Raw genomic sequence first — 16,065 nt, forward strand, 5'->3', positions numbered from 1 at the left:
GCCATGCCCATGCAGTGGGCGATGGGACCTGGCACAGAGGGGATACAGCACGCAAAAACTTCGAGCTGAATCCCAGCCCTGTAGTGCCTGACTCCCATGGGGGATCCAGCTCTGAACCTCACCCCAACATCCTTTTGGCTGTGTCTGTGGCTGCTCCCATGGCCTCAGGGTGGGAACAGCCTCCCATTCCCTGCCACCTCATCTCTGACATTCCCCAAGGCACAGGGTCCCAGCTCCCCCCTCTGCCCTGGGGTCCCTCCCTGCTGCCCCAGGGGGATGAGGGCTCTGCAGGGACAGGGCCCTTCCCGAGAGGAGCCTCTGGGAGCACCCACAGACCTTTCCTGCAACCTTGGCTTGCCCAGGCCTGGGTTTATATTTAGACCTCCAGGAGGAGAAGCCAGCAGAAAGGAGCCTTGTCACTTGTGAGCCCTGCCTGTGGCTGCAGTGGGGAAGGTGGCTCAGGACCCCAGTGCTCACCACGTCCCTGACTGTCTCCTCTCACCCTCACACAGCTCTGTGGCCACTGAGAGCCCATTGGCTACTGCCACCCTTGTCCCCGTGCTGTGTCTGCACCTTTGTGGGAACTTTGTCCCCTGTCCCAAACAGTTTTCCAGGCAGGGGGGTCAAGCAGGTGCCTCTAGCCCTAAACAATCCCCCAGAGACACCAGAATCTGTCCTGGTCCCGTCCACCTCCAGCACTAGGACTGCAAATCCCAGGACATTGCCAGTACTGCTCCAGACACAGTGACAACGACAAACCTGGGGACATCCAGGACCCTGCAGCCCCCGCCCGGGGGCCTGGCAGCAACCCAGGGCTGACCCCAGTACTTACTGTTGGGTGGAGAGTGTGAAATCCCAAGGAGAGACCTTTTAGGGCCAGAATTTCCTTCTCCTTCGACTCCTGGAGGCTTTGGCTCGGCGAGTTGGCAGCGCAGCTGCTGCTGCTGTCAGATGGTCATGAGTGAAACCTGAGGACACGCGGGCTCCTTCAGGTAGCCTGGCCCGGCTCAGCTCTGGCATTCGTCCCCCGGGGCGCCAATCACGGCTCTGCCAGGCTGGAGCCCCCGAGCCCCAGGGCCCCATCACCCCCATGGTCCCCAGGGCCCCCATTGCCCCCATCACCTCCATGGCCCTCATGGCCCCCATGGCCCCATTGCCCCCACAGCTCCCATAGCCCCCATGGCCCCCATTGCCCCCATGGCCCCCAGGGCCCCCATCACCCCTATGGCCCCCACGGCCCCCCATGGCCCCCATTGCCCCCATGGCCACCATTGCCCCCATGGCCACCATCACCCTTATCGCCCCCAGCCCCGGCTCCTGCCCACAGGGACTCCCCTGGCCGGGCACAGCGGTGTGTCCCAGATGTGCAGGTGGCTCCGGGCCCCCGATGGGATGCGGGGAGGTGCAGGGGAGGTGGGTGTGACCCCGGCCAGCGCCTCCCCGGCAGTGCCAGGCGACTGGAAAGAGCAGCGGGACAGCTGCGAGGGCGGGGGGGGGGGGGGGGGGTGGGGGGGCACTCGATGCCACCGCCGCTGTCAGCGCTGTCCCCGAGCCCGCGGCTCTTTGGGAGTGTCACTCCCATTGTTCAGCAGCCAGAAGCAGCCACGCTCCTCCCCTTGCTGGCAAACGAGGGGTGTCTGTCACTTTTTTGTCCCCACTGCCCACTCTCTTGCACCAGAACATCCCAGGAGCATCCAATGGCTCTGTCCCTGTCCTGCCCACGGGGACCCCCAGGAGCCAGAACCGGGGTGACACAGCAAGGGGGATTTGCTGTGTGGATGTCCCCCCTTTTGCACTTCCTGACGGGGCCTTTGGGTGTTCCTGCCAAGCCCAGCTTTTCTGGGGTTCGTGGGGTGCTCAGGGTGCACCCAGGGCCAGGAGGAGAGGGTGGAGGGGCCCCCACCTTGCAGGGTCACCCCTTTGGAGTGCTCAGGGCTGTTTTGGGGTGGAGCAGCCACCCCAGCACTCAGCTGGACCAGAGGGATTCATCACCTGCCCAAAACCACTGCTCCTGTGAATAATTTCTGCTTTTCCAGTCCTAAAACATCCTGGAGAAACTTCCCAGGGTTGAGGTGGCTTCAGTGGAGCTTCAGCCCCTGCGTTTCCCAGCCTGGAATCCCATGAGAATCCCCTTCCCTTCCCTGCTCAGCCCCTCACTCCTGTCCTCTCCAGCATCCTCCAAAATCAACACATCCATGGCCAGACCTGCAGCCCTGACTCCAGGGAGCTGGGATGGGAAGTTCCCTGGATTGATTCTGCTTCTGACTCCATGGTTTTCCTTTCCTATGTGAGGCTCTGGGAATAAGGGAGAGCAGGAGGCATTTCACTCTCCAGGGAGAACTGGTGCAGGATGAGCTCCATGCAGGGGATGCCAAAGGCATAACTTGGATCTCTCCAATTAAAAACCAGGGCTCTTCTGACTGGCTTGGAGCCCTGAACAGGCTCAGAGGGGATAAAGCCGAGGCAAGGAGAGAGGGAAGAGCCCAGATCAGGTCCTAGGGGCAGGGAGCATTCCCTGGGCATCCCAGGGTCAGTGGGTTTGGCTGGAGGGCACAGCAGTGGCAGAGACAGGGACAGGGACAGGGAAAGGGGACAGGGGCAGGGACGGGGACAGGGGTACAGGGACAGGGACAGGGACACCCTCCTGCTGTGGCTGTGGGGACTTTCCACTTGCTCTGTTGGTCACAGCAGGAAATTCAGAGGATGTTTGTTGGCTCCCAGCAGCTGCCCCAAGCCCAGCCTTATCACCACAGGAACACTTTCCAAGCTGCACAGGTCCATTTTTGCTTCTCTCAGACCAAGAGCAGGCCTGGAGTGAGGCTGGGAATCCTGGGATGTGTCTCCTGCCCTGTGGGATATGAGAACACTGAGGGTCCCCAGCAGACACAGGGGCACAGTTCTGTCTGCAAAACCAAGTAAATCCCAATAGGAATTGGGATTCCTATCCCAATAATCCCTATTCCAATCCCAATAGGGAGCTTGGGGCATCCAGAGGAGCTGACTGACAGCACAGATCTGGGTGGGGAAAATGTCTCCTTGTGTTTCCAGGGCGGAATTAGGGCCATGCTTGGCCTCAGGGACCCTGGGGTATTTGAGGTGCCCTGGCTTGTGGTGCTGGTTCCACCACAAGATCACAGAGTCAGGGAATGGTTTGGGTTGAAAGGGACATAAAAGATCATCCAGTGCCACCCCTGCCATGGCAGGGACACCTCCCACTGTCCCAGCTGCTCCCAGCCCTGTCCATCCTGGGCTGGGACACTGCCAGGGACCCAGGGGCAGCCACAGCTGGCACCCTGTGCGCCCAGGCAGCTCCGGGGGATGGGGAACGGGGCACGGGGAGCAGCACCAGGCACTGCACTGCCAGCCCTCAGCGCTGGTCCCCTTCCCACCGGGATTAACCCGCTCGTGGCCGGAGCTGCCGGGCTGCCCCAGCTCTTCCCGAGCGCCCAGAGCAGTGTCACTCGCTGGGACTCTGGGAGCCGGGCTCGGTGGCCGCTGTCACCCGGGGATGTCCCCGCTGTCCGTGGCCGCTGTCACCCCGGGGTGTCCCCGCTGTGCCCCGCTGTCCGTGGCCGCTGTCACCCCGGGGTGTCCCCGCTATGCCCCACTGTCCGTGGCTGCTGTCACCCCGGGGTGTCCCCGCTGTGCCCCGCTGTCCGTGGCCGCTGTCACCCCGGGGTGTCCCCGCTGTGCCCCACTGTCCGTGGCCGCTGTCACCCCGGGATGTCCTCGCTGTGCCCCGCGCTCCAGCGCTGCCTCCGCGGCTCTGCGGAGGGGCCGCAGTGCCACCCTCCGGCTCCAGGCGCTCCTGGCCCTGAGAGGACGCACAGACCTGGGGACAGGGGTGAGGAGGATGCCAGGTTGTGGCACTCCAGCCGTGCTGGAGAAGGGGTGAAGGAAACCTGATCCTGCTCTGCCTGGGGTCAGCCTTCCCGAACACAGACCCGGGATCGTTCAGGTTGGAAAAATCCTCCAAGATCATGAGGATCTTTGGAAGAAATTCCTCCCTATGAGGGCAGGGGGCCCTAGCACAGGGTGCCCAGAGCAGCTGGGGCTGCCCCTGATCCCTGGCAGTGCCCAAGGCCAGCTTGGACACTGGGGCTTGGAGCAACCTGAACAGTGAAAGATGTCCCTGCCCATGACCTTTAAGGTCTCTTTAAACACTTTAAGATCCCTTTTCATTATCTTTTGCAGCTGCAGGGTGTGGTCCATGCTGGGAGCCTTTGGAAAACGTTTCATGCAGGTTGAGGGCAATTCCCCATCCCCTCCCAGACCCACACTGGGCTCCTGTCCTGCATGGAGCCCATGGGGCTCAAAGCCCAGCAAACCCCACAGGGTCATTTGGGGTCATTTATCACACTGAAAACCCATTTACAGCTGGAGATAGGTGCAAATCCAGAGTTTTTCAGAGTTTATGGAAAATATGTTGCCAGTGATCATTCCCAGTCCTGGCTCCATCTGCTGCTGTCTCATCCCTGCCATTCATTCCATCCTCACTAATGATGGAGAGGGATTCTATTCAGCTCTGGTCCCTTCCTGGCTGCAGACAGGGATTTATTTGGCAGCCTCCGAGCTCCTCTGGAGGGTTCCTGATGATTCAGGATGTGCTGGCTCGGGGGGGGTTTTAATGGAACATCTCTCATCTCACCTCAAATCAGCTCTGGGGCTGTTTGCCTCTCAGTGCCCTCGCAGACTGGATCTCTGGAGATCCTACAGGGCTGGACAGGGTCCAGCAAGTGGGATTTATTTAGGGAAGGACATGTGGCACCACAGAGAAATGACAACCCAAGCAGAGTGAGAAGCGAGGCTGGGATCGGGTGGGTCTGGACTCAGGAGCATGGGAGAGGCCAGGGTAGTTTGGCAAAAGGGTATTTGGGGCTTCTCACTCCTGGAGGCATCCTTTGTCAGGGCAGGAGCTCAGTCTGGGAGGATGAAGGATGTTCATGGAGGTGGAACAGGCTGTGGGGTGCTGCAGAGGGGACAGATCACTCCTGGATCTCTGGGACAGCTCGTGGTGCCTCCAGCTTGAGCTTTTCCTCAGCTTCCTCCATCTCCTCTCTGTGAGCTTCACCAGGCAGGGGAAAAGCAGAGATTGCCTGGGAGGTATTTCCAGGCATTCCATCATGGGCAGGAATTTCATCCTGCAGCACCCCCAGTCCCAAATTCTCCAGGTTTATGGAACAAACCAACCCTCTGAAAAGCAAGGCTGGACTTGAGAATGAGATTTTATTGCCAAAACCCTTCCTATCCCTGGAAAAAGAACCCCCAGGGAAACCTGGTGAGCCCCATTCCTCAGTGCAAAGGGCTGGGAGTGCTCTCCTGGCAAGGGAACATCTCCAGTTCAATCAACTGGCACAGGAGAAAGGGAAGCATTTTGGGAATTGGGGAGGAACTGGGTCCTGAGGCCACTGGGGGTCTCTGGTAGAGCTGTGGGGTTTTGCTTTTCTCTGTGTCCTTCCTCCATCCCCAGGGAGGCTCCTGGCTGTGCTGAGGAATCTTCCCAGGAAGGAAATGATTTTGTAAACCAAGGAAGGGGAGAAATACCCATCAGTGAATCCCTTCAGTATTGGTACCACTCATTTTCCTTCCATGCAAACAACCACCAGCTGTGCTTTGGCAAAGGATTTTTGTGTTTCCTTCTCAGTTTCAGGCAGAAAAGTGGAGAACATCCCTCCCCTTCACCTGAAACTTTGCCCCAAAGCACTGAGAGCTCTGGTGGGAGGGGAGGTGCCACCACAGGGTACAAAATCCACCAGCCCTGAGCAGGCAGAGCCTCTCCCATGATGGTTCCCACCATCCTCTGAGGGTGTTGGACCCAGAACCTCCAAAATCAGGGGGTTGGGTCTTTCTGGGAGTGCAGCCATGGAGCTGCTCCTCAGCAGCACCACTCCCCTGGAATGCTGTGCTGCTCATGCCGTGAAGTCCTGGGTGGCCAGGTTGAAGACATTGCTCTCCATGGACCTTTGCCACTTGCCCCAGCTCCTCCTGATCTCAGCCTGGACCTGCACCAACCCCACGGGCAGTGCTGGCACCAGGGACACCAGGCAGCACCCAAGGGAGGGGACTGGGGAGGGCAAGGGTGGAAGAACTGTCCCATGTGTGGCTTTGGGACACCCCAAGGGTGTCCCTGTACCTGCTGTGGTGCCCAGGTTGGGTGGGGACACACACTCACCTCCCCATTGAGGAAACAGTAGAGCAGAGCCACCAGGAAGCCCTGGAGTGGACAGGAAGAGCAATTTTCAGCCAGAGGAAGGGGCTGCACCCTTCTGTGCTCATCTTCTCCCAGCCTTTTCCTCCTCCCACACCTCTGAGCCACCCAGGGCAGAGCAGTCAGTGCCAGGTTCTCCAGGCCAACCCTTGTGCCCTGCCCAGGTGTTTGGGGCACCCTCTCCCAAAAGAGGCCAAAGCCCCACATCCCAGGGGCTCCTGCTGGGATTTGGGGTGGGGTCATGGGGACTTTTCCTGCCCACCTCACCTGGTAGGAGCCGAGGACCAGCTCGAAGTAGAGGCGGGCGTCCACGCCCACATGCTCAGGGAAGAGCGCGAACACCACGTAGTGCACCCCGAAGAGGGGGATCAGCAGCAGCGTGGATTTGGTCAGCCTCCTGTGGGGAGACAGAGGGCTCTGACTGCTCCCACTGCCCCATGAGACCTCCCCAAAATCCTGCTCTTTACCCCAAGGAGGCTCTCTGTGAAAGGCAGGCCTTGGAGGCTCCAGGACTGTTCTCTGTGCTCCCCCAAGGAGGTCCCTGTGCCCTGGGAGCCCAGACCCGGGGTGGGCTCAGCACACACTTACATGTACTGCTGCCTGTGGGTTTGGCTGAGCTCTGGGCACCAGATCTTCTGTGCCAACATCCTGGTGACGTTGAGGAAGATGAGGAAGTTCACCTGGTCCGGGAAGGCACCTGTGAGGCTCTGCATGGCCCTGGCTGGGTGCCCTGGCCATGTGGCAGGGTGGGACTCTTGGGAACAGAGTCCTGGCTCTGGGGTGGGACTCTCAGGGAACACACTCACAAATATGGCCAGGAGGATGGGAGCCTTGATCACCCACCAGTACAGGCTGGAGTAGTCATCCCAGCACCTATGAGACAGGAGAGGTGGCTCTGGCACCCACTGGCACCCTTGTGGCCCAGCTGTCCCCGTGCCATTTCTCTGGCCAGCCCCCTGACCCCTTTGCACTCCTCTTGCCATAGGACCCATCAGGAAACTGTGAAGTGCTTGCCCAATCCTCCCCTCCTGAGCATCCCATGGCAAAGGTTCATTTCCCAGGACTTGTGGCTGAGGTGGCCTGGAGAAGGCCAAGGGGCAGCTGCTCTTACCCGTGGTCATCGTAGTGTAGCCTGGTGAGCACCCACACCCCGACTGTGACCATGGGCACACCTGCAAGGACAGGACACTCACAGGGATGGTCCCTCCAGTGCTCTGGGGAGCCGCTGTGCCACCTCTCTGTGCCTTGTCCCCAGAAACACGTCGAGCTCAGTTCTGGATGTGGCAGGAAGGTGACACATCCTTCTCTCCAGGAGAAGGAAACGGAGCCCACTGATGGTGCTGTGCCTGTGTCACCTCCTGGCCACACTCCTGCCCCCCTGCTCTGACATCACACCCAGGCACCTGGGTGGGTGTGGGAAGGGAGGACCGGTCCTGGATCAGGCCAGCTTCCCCAGCAGCTCTGGGCTCTGGCAGGAGCAAGTGGGTGCCCTGAAGGAGATGTTGGGGTGGGGACATGCTGGGAGCAGCCCTGGGCACCTCTGGCCAGGTGGGTCTCAGGTCAGGCCATTCCCAGGTGGTTCCTGCCCGTGGCTGTCTGGGATATCCCCAGGCTCACCCCAGCCCACGAGGATGTAGCCCCAGGTGTAGCTCCTGTCGCAGGTGAAGGTGAGCAGCAGCAGTGTCTGCAGGTACAGCCCTTCCACCAGCAGCCAGTAGAAGTTGGCCAGCACTGAGTACTGGAAGAAGGCAATGGCTGCTTTGCAGGTCACCTGCCAGGGAGGAGGGAGACAGCTCAGGGTGCACGGCCCCAGTGTCCTGGGTGCACAAGAGGTTATTGCATCCCAGTTCAGGGTGCATCAGACCCTGTCCTGGGGGCACAAGAGGTTGTCACATCCCAGCTCAGGGTGCATCACACCCTGTCCTGGGGGCACAGGGGGTTGTCACCCTCCCCATCCAACCTCTTGAGGACTCCTGTGATGACCCTTCAGTGCAGCCCCAGGGCCCCTGCCCCAGTCCATCACATCACCTGCACCAGGTTCTGCTCTATGAGGTGACCACAGGCTGGTTTTGTAGGACCTTTAAAAACTCTGTGGTTGTGTTCATGGTGTTCTCAGTGTTCTATCTTCACTCAGGGGTTCCTGTTTTCATTGAAAACCTCAAATCTGAGCAGTATCTGGTGCTGGTGGGGCTGTGCCCACTTTAGTCCCACTGGGGACACCACTGGGGACACTCAGCCAAGGCCAGTGACAGTTTTGAGGACAGAACTTGTTCCCTGCACAGAGGGAAACGCAGAAATGCTGAACCTCCCCAAGGCCACCCACGACAGAATTTCCTCCATCTCACAGCCTCTCTCTCTCTCCTCTTTGCAGTGACAAACCCACCCTGGGTCCCACCAAGCTCTTCCCAATGAGCCCTGTTGCTGTCCCTGCCCCTTCCCAGCCTGGGATTTGGGATTTACTGTGGACATGGTGCAGTGGTCGATGGACTCATCTGAGAAGAGGACGCTGTCCTTGATGAACACTGCGCTGCCCCGCAGGATGAAGGAGGTGAAGAAATGGATGTGGATGGAATTCCTGGTGCAGTGCAGCTTCCTGCAGGAGGGAGAGATGGGCTGGGCCCAAACAGGGGCAGAGAAGGTGCTCTGCTGTCTCCTTCCCTGGCTGGAGCCCAGCCCATGGATCACTGATGGTTACAAAGACTTGGAGAAGCTTTCCTGCTCTAAAATCAGGCAGAGCAGGGTTGGGCTGTGCTTGAGGCTGCTCATGGACAAGGGAACATCCCAGAAAACTCTGGAGAGCCCAAATCTGCAGTACAGGGAGATCTGCAAAACCAGAACTTGAGAGGGCCACCAGGGAAGGACAGCACTGCATTCCTCTCCTGTCTTCCCAGTTTTCCTGGTGGCAGGGATGGGTCCTGGCTGCTGCAGGAGGGGACAGGCCAAAGGAAGCCATCCCTGCTGGGATTTATCCCATGTCCCTGCAGCCCAGGGGGCTGGAGCAGCTCCCAGCCCTACCTGAAGCAGGAGAAGATGCCAATGGCCAGGAGCAGCGCTGCCAGTGACGTGGAGTAGCCACAGGTGTAGAGCACCTTCATGGTGACAAAACGACCTCTCTGGAAGGGACAGCACCAGCAGGGTGAGGGGACACAGACTGGGCAGTGCTGGTGTGGGAAAGCAGGGACAGCCCCTCCCCTCCAAGGATGGGAAAAGCCCCGGAGCACCTCCATGGTTCTGTGGGCAGTGTGGGGAAGGGGGACACGGGACATGGGACACGAGACATGAGAACATGGGACATGGGACATGGGATAGGGGACATATGGACATGGGATAGGGGACATGAGACATAGGACATGGGATAGGGGACATGGGACATGGGATATGGGACATGGGATAGGGGACATATGGACATGGGACATGGGACATGGGATATGGGACATGGGACATGGGACATGGGACATAGGACATGGGATATGGGAAATGGGGCATGAGACATGGGACACGGGACATATGGACATGGGAGACAGGACATGGGACACGAGACATGGGACACGGGACACGGGACTTATGGACATGGGACACAGGATATGGGACATGGGACATGGGAAATGGGAAATGGGACATGGGAAATGGGACACGGGACATGGGAAATGGGGCACAGGACATGGGACATGGGATATGGGACACGAGACATGGGACACGGACACGGGACACAGGACATGGGACACGGGACATGGGAAATGGGACATGGGAAATGGGACATGGGACATGGGATTTGGGACATGGGATATATGACATGGGACATGGGACATGGGACATGGGACATGGGACATGGGACATGGGACAGCTCCCCAGTACCCAGGGGTCCCACGTGCCTTGGCCTCAGTGTCGTTGTTGCTGCTGAGGGTCTCCAGCTGGCAGGAGCTGTGGTAGGGGGGGCTGGGGAGGCTCCAGCCCCACTCAGTGCAGTTCCTCTGGATCAGCCCTGCATGACAAGGAGGGACCTCAGGGGAGCCATGGGTGTCACCCCTGATGTCACCCCCAAAATGCCCAGCCTGGAACAGCCAGGGACAGCAGTGTGGCCTGATGGCCTGGCTGTGCCATCCCCCCTGATCCCATTGCTCCTGCTGGGCCCCATCACTGCCCCTTCTCTCCCAGGCCCCATCACTCCCTCCCAGACCCCATTGTTACCCCACCCCTTCTGGATCCCATCCTCCCCTCTGGCCCCATGCCTGGAGCTGCCAGGAAAACGTTGGGCAGGATGTGAAAACCAGCACAGCTCCCTCCAGAGGAAGGGAATTAGGAATGAAGACTATGAAAGTGCTCATTCATCCCATGAGGGCTCCATCGAGACTCTCCTGTTCCTGCCCCATAGAAAACATTGCCCATGTTGGGTGGCCCAAAGCAAACATTTCCCCAATTTCCCAAATTGCTCCTATCTGAGGAAGAGCTCAGCACTGCAGAAATGCTGGAATGCTCCGGTGGGAGCTCTCCATCCCAGCCCTCCAGGAAGGATGGAGACAGCCTGGGGGCACTGGGGGAAACGTGGGGGAGAGGAGGGCACCGAGCAGCGAGGGGACTGTCCTGGTGTCACCAGGAGGGAGGATGAGGTGCCCAAGGGCTCCACCCACAGAGGGATGAAGGATTTGGGTCCTGCTGTGGCAGCTCCCCGATCTCTGCTTTTCCTGTCCCCTGCTCGAGCTGCAACGCACCAAGGACATGGGGCAGGGGGAAGGGCTGGGGGCACGGGGGTCCCTGGGGGGCAGGGGGTCCCTGGGGGGCAGGGGGAAGGGCTGGGGGGCACAGGGGTCCCTGGGGGGTAGGTGGGTCCCACGGGATGAGCAATCCCCTCTGGGTTCAGACCTTCGGATTTCTTGAAGACGTTTAGGATGTCGCGACAGGCGACAGCTCGGGACTGGCCGAGGGGCAGGGCGGGCCAGCAGCTGAGCCCGTCCCAGTCCGTGGGGCAGCCTGGGGAGGAGGAGACAGCGGTGACACCAGGAGGGGACGTGCGGGATGCCCCCGACCCGGGCCCCAGGAACCGGGAGCATCCTGGCTCTGCTCCTGAACATCCTCTGGGACCTGCGAGTTCCTGGGACTGCACCAGACATTCCCTGTGGGATACCCTGGGCTGGCATTTACCCGTGGTTCCTAAAATAACCCAGATTTATGCTGGATTTTTGCACCTGGAGGCTCAGCTCGGGATTGTCCCCAAGGACAGGAGGAAGTCATGCAAAGCTTGCTGTGAGGGATCAGTTTAAACAACTTTTGTTTCCCTATCCAGCAATGAATTCCTGTTTAAATCATTCTGCAATGTTCTTGGGAATGAGCACAGCTGGGCAGGCTCAGGGCCTCGAGAAATTCTGAGGAAGGACATCCCATTCCAGCTCCTGCACCAGCACTGCTCCATCATTAACCTTGCAGATCCACGATTCACCTGAGCCACGTCCATTCCAGCCAGGAAATGTGGAATTGGAGTCTGATGAGTTTCCTCTGATTTCAGCCTGGGGCTGTCAGTCCAGGCAGGGAGGGATTTGCATCCACAATGCCAGAGTGGGGCTGGATTTCTGCTCTGGATGATCAGGGGAGTGAGCACAGAACTGGGATCATCACTGAGAGCACTCACTCCATTTCTTGGGGTCATGGAAGCAGAGAATCCTGGAATGGTTTGGGTTGGGACATAAAAGCCCCTCCAGTGCCACTCCTGCCATGGCAGGGACACCTCCCACTGTCCCAGCTGTTCCATCCCTGTCCAACCTGGCCTGGGGCACTGCCAGGGATCCAGGGACTGCTGCTCTGGGAATTCTATTCCAGCTCCTGCCCACCCTGCCAGGAACAATTCCTGACCAATATCCCACCCAGCCCTGCCCTGGGCAGTGGGAGCCATTCCCTGTGTCCTGTCCCTCCATCCCTGTCCCCAGTCCCTCTCCAGCTCTCCTGCAGCCCCTTCAGGCCCTGGCAGAGGCTCTGAGCTCTCCCTGGATCCTTCTCTTCAGTGAACACCCCCAGCTCTCCCAGCCTGGCTCCAGAGGAGCCTTTGGAGCATCTCCAGGGCCTCCTCTGGAATTTGTAGCCCCCATAGTGCAGAGGATGCCATGAGAATGGTGCAGGGAATGGAAGAGTTCTGTCATGAGGAAAGGCTGGGAGAGCTGGGGGTGCTCACCTGGAGAAGCTGCAGGGAGAGCTCAGAGCCCGTGGCAGGGCCTGGAGGGGCTCCAGGAGAGCTGGAGAGGGACTGGGGACAAGGGATGGAGGGACAGACACAGGGAATGGCTCCCAGTGCCCAGGGCAGGGCTGGGGGGAATATTGGGCAGGAATAAGGAGATCCCAGGGCCCTCCCACCCTGCCATGGGATCTGAGCTGCCCTTGAGTCACCCTCCTCATGCTGGTGCAAACAGGGAAAGGGATGAATGCAGCTCAGGTGGACAGGGGCAGCAGGAGCCCCAGGATTAAATCCAGATTTTAATTATGCATTCCTGCTTCTCAGATATTTTCCTGGAATGAGATTCCTTCCCTGTGGCTGGCACAATTCAGGTTGCAAAATGCACCTTTTCCAATCAATTTGGCTTTTCCCTGCTAAGCTGAAGGATAAATGACATCTCTGCAGAGTTACTTAAGCAATTATGCACCTTCATATGCATTTATTGCTTAATTTTTCCACTGCTATGAGATGAAACCCTTGGAATGACACATTCCTTATTCTCCAGGCGACAATTTTTGCTCAGGATTTGGGCCATTCCACTTTTGGATGAAATTGAGATGCAATTTTTTAAAAAAAGGATGTCCAAAAGCAGCACTTGAAAATTGGTTTTTCAAGCAGTTAATTTGTTTAAAATCCCAGATATGGGAAAATTGAGTTGCTCAAAAAATGTTTGGCAGTAAAACTTACTGAATTAGGAAGGGGAGCAGATGTGAGATGGTGGCACCATAGAGTGACCCTGGTGCTGGTGGCCACAGCCCTGGCATGGGTGAATCAAGGGGGCTCTGCCTGGCCAATCCAGCACTGTCATAATCCATTAATCCTTCTCTGGGGGGGTGAGAAGGCTCTGGAGAAACCTCAGAGCCCCTCCAGAGCCTAAAGGGGCTCCAGGAGAGTTGGAGAGGGGCTGGGGACAGGAATGGAGGGACAGGACACAGGGAATGGCTCCCACTGCCCAGGGCAGGGCTGGGTGGGATATTGGGCAGGAATTGTTCCTGGGAGGGTGGGCAGGGCTGGGGTGGAATTCCCAGAGCAGCTCCTGCCCCTGGATCCCTGGCAGTGTCCAAGGCTGGACAGGGCTGGAGCAGCTGGGACAGTGGGAGGTGTCCCTGCCATGGCAGGGGTGGCACTGGGTGGGTTTAAGGTCCCTTCCAATCCCAACCATTCCAGGATTCTCTAAACCCACCAGGAGTGAGTTCCCACTGTTGTTTGTGTCCCTCAATCCCCTCTATCCCATCTCTCTCCAGGGATTCCCCTTGACCTGTGCCTTGGTGCTGCTCTCCATTCCCCTGAAATCCCTTTCCCACATCCACGCGTGCCCCGCATCCCCTGCAGGGACCCTGAGGAGCTCCCGCTGCTCCCAGGGAGCTGCTCCGGGCTCGGGCTCACCCTGCTGCCCAGGCAGGGCGGGGCTCTGGCTCTCTCTGCGGATCCTCTGCAGACACTCCGCCTCTCGCTGCTGCAGCTGCAGCACCGCCGAGCACTCGGGGTGAGTCCCCCGCACCTTGGGAGAGGGGCAAGGGCAGCCAGGACAGTCATGGGGCTGTGGAACTGGGGTCATCACTTGTGGAAATGGAATCATGGAGATGGAAGGGACTGCCAAGCCCATCCCCCTGCCATGGGCACGGACACCTCCCGCTGTCCCAGTGGGCACAGCAAACCCCACACCCCCAGCTCTGGGATTTGCCAGCAGAGGTGATGGAACACCAGGGAGAATGTCCAGATCCCAAAAATGTGAGAGCTGTGGTGGTTCAGTGTGCAGGGATTGGATTATCTGGGAATCCTTGCTTTGGGAACTGATTCCTCAACTCCCAGATGGAGATCCAGGTGGCTGAGGCTGAACTGAGAGCAGGACCTTTGCCTGTCCATTCCCAAACACCCACTCCCAAACACCCACTCCCAAACACCCACTCCCAAACACCCAAACACCCGTTCCCAAACACCCATTCCCAAGCAAACACCCATTCCCAAACACCCATTCCCAAACAAACACCCATTCCCAAACACCCACTCCCAAACACCCACTCCCAAACACCCATTCCCAAGCAAACACCCATTCCCAAACACCCATTCCCAAACACCCATTCCCAAACAAACATCCATTCCCAAACACCCATTCCCAAACACCCATTCCTAAGCAAAAACACATTCCCAAACACCCATTCCCAAACACCCAAACACCCATTCAACACCCATTCCCAAGTGTCTGTGCCTATTCCCAAGCATCCCTGGCCATTGTCAAGCCTCCATCCATGCCCACTCCCACGTATCTCTGCCCATTTCCAAGCATCCCTGGGTTCAGGGCTGTCTGGGACAGGGGTCTGGGGCCAAGACCCAGGACTGGGTTGCTGATTGTTTCAGCCGAGGGGCCAGGCATGTACAAGCTGGAGAAAAGAGGGATGAGGGTGGACCTGTGACCTTCCCAACAGAGGGAAGTGTGGGACATTGGAGTATCCCTTGGCTGAGCCCTGCCCTGCTCTGTCCTGGCCATGCAGCCACTCTTCAGGGTTCCTTTGCCTCCTCCAGGAGATTTTGTTTCCTTTTCCTGCTGAACACAAGATTTCAATGGAATTTGCAGCCTAGAAAATGCATTTTGGGGATGGCTCTGAGCACAGCACCAGAAAGGCACAGGAATTCTCCTCCTCCATCCTGCCAGTGATGGAAGACATGGATGGGCCAGAGGGGTTTCTCTTACCCCGTTTTAGCTGCAGGGCTGCTGGGTTTGGTTTGTTATTTATGGCAGCAGGGCCAGGATGCTGGAGCAGGAATAGCAAATATGTGGATTCCCTTCCGAGCTCCCTGCAGAGCAGGGAATTCAGCTCTGCCTCAGTTTCCCCCTGGAAGGAACCTGATGCTACCAGGCTCTAAAACCCTCCAAGCTTCCAGTGCTCCCACAGCCCAGCTTCCTTTTCCTTTTCCTCTTCCTCTCCCTTTTCCTTTTCCCCAGAGCAGCCTGACCAGTTCACTCCCTCTGGCAGCACATTCCCCCCATGTCCCCCCATTCCCATGGCTCTGCCATTCCCACAGTTGTCCTTGTCCCCTGTACCCCTCAGCCATCCCAATCCTGGTGCCTGTGGATGCTGCCCAGGGAGTTCAGGGTCCCTCCAAGGGATGCAGGATGCTGGCTGATGTGGGATGGAGGATCCGTTTCCCAGGGATCATCCCTGGGACTCGAACCTGTGGGACCTGGGACCAGGGGGGGGCCCTGAGCGCTGCCCTGTCCCGCGGGGTCCCCTTGTCACTACATTGTCCCCAGGAGCTCTGGGAAAGTCCCAAAAGGGACATTGTAGAGCATCCTCTGGGTCGGGAGCACAACAGATGGGGATGGGATGGGATGGGATGGGATGGGATGGGATGGGATGGGATGGGATGGGATGGGATGGGATGGGATGGGATGGGATGGGATGGGATGGGAGGGGAGGGGCAGCCCGCACCCTGAGCAGGAGGATCCTTCGGTGCTCCCAGCCTTGGCTGCCATGGGGGGACCGCCCCTGCCCCCCACCCTGTCCCCGCGTTGTCCCCAGGGCCACTCACCTGAAGCGTGGGGAGGAGCAGCAGGAGCAGCAACGAGCGGGGCCGGGGCGGCTGCCAAGGTCCCCCAGGGACCCCCAGTGAGTCCCCGAGGGGTTGGGAACAGCCCAGCTCCTCCTTCATGACCCGG

At 58.8% G+C, this 16,065-nt stretch overlaps 2 protein-coding genes across 2 annotated transcripts in view; both read right to left on the reverse strand.

Annotated features, from left to right (window-relative positions):
* Positions 1-946, reverse strand: part of SCN4A (sodium voltage-gated channel alpha subunit 4) — a 47,005-nt gene extending 46,059 nt beyond the window's left edge. Inside the window, exon 1 of the mRNA XM_079327646.1 lies at positions 833-946. The gene's annotated coding sequence lies outside the window, so the exon portion shown is untranslated. The remainder of the gene's footprint in view (positions 1-832) is intronic.
* Positions 947-5,436: 4,490 nt separating this feature from the next.
* LOC306812943 (vasoactive intestinal polypeptide receptor 1-like) lies at positions 5,437-16,065 on the reverse strand. The gene is made up of 13 exons (XM_079327871.1): positions 15,939-16,065; positions 13,794-13,908; positions 11,069-11,176; positions 10,077-10,190; positions 9,224-9,317; positions 8,669-8,801; positions 7,826-7,979; positions 7,320-7,380; positions 7,015-7,081; positions 6,797-6,888; positions 6,476-6,605; positions 6,173-6,214; positions 5,437-6,002 (listed from the first exon to the last, which is right to left on the reverse strand). Exons 1-13 carry the CDS (start codon positions 16,056-16,058, stop codon positions 5,910-5,912), a joined length of 1,323 nt encoding a protein of 440 aa, XP_079183997.1. The 5' UTR covers positions 16,059-16,065; the 3' UTR covers positions 5,437-5,909.

This window comes from Erithacus rubecula (assembly GCF_903797595.1).
Source record: "Erithacus rubecula genome assembly, chromosome: 27".
NCBI classification, from domain to species: domain Eukaryota; kingdom Metazoa; phylum Chordata; class Aves; order Passeriformes; family Muscicapidae; genus Erithacus; species Erithacus rubecula.

What these genes read in the sequence shown, in the direction of transcription:
- LOC306812943 (XM_079327871.1), bottom strand. Translation starts at nt 16,058, where the DNA reads ATGAAGGAGGAGCTGGGCTGTTCCCAACCCCTCGGGGACTCACTGGGG. An exon ending in TGCTCCTCCCCACGCTTCAG is followed by an intron (nt 13,909 to 15,938) that starts GTGAGTGGCCCT and finishes CCCTCTCCCAAG; the next exon opens with GTGCGGGGGACTCACCCCGA. An exon ending in CTACACTACGATGACCACGG is followed by an intron (nt 7,082 to 7,319) that starts GTAAGAGCAGCT and finishes CCTGTCTCATAG; the next exon opens with GTGCTGGGATGACTACTCCA.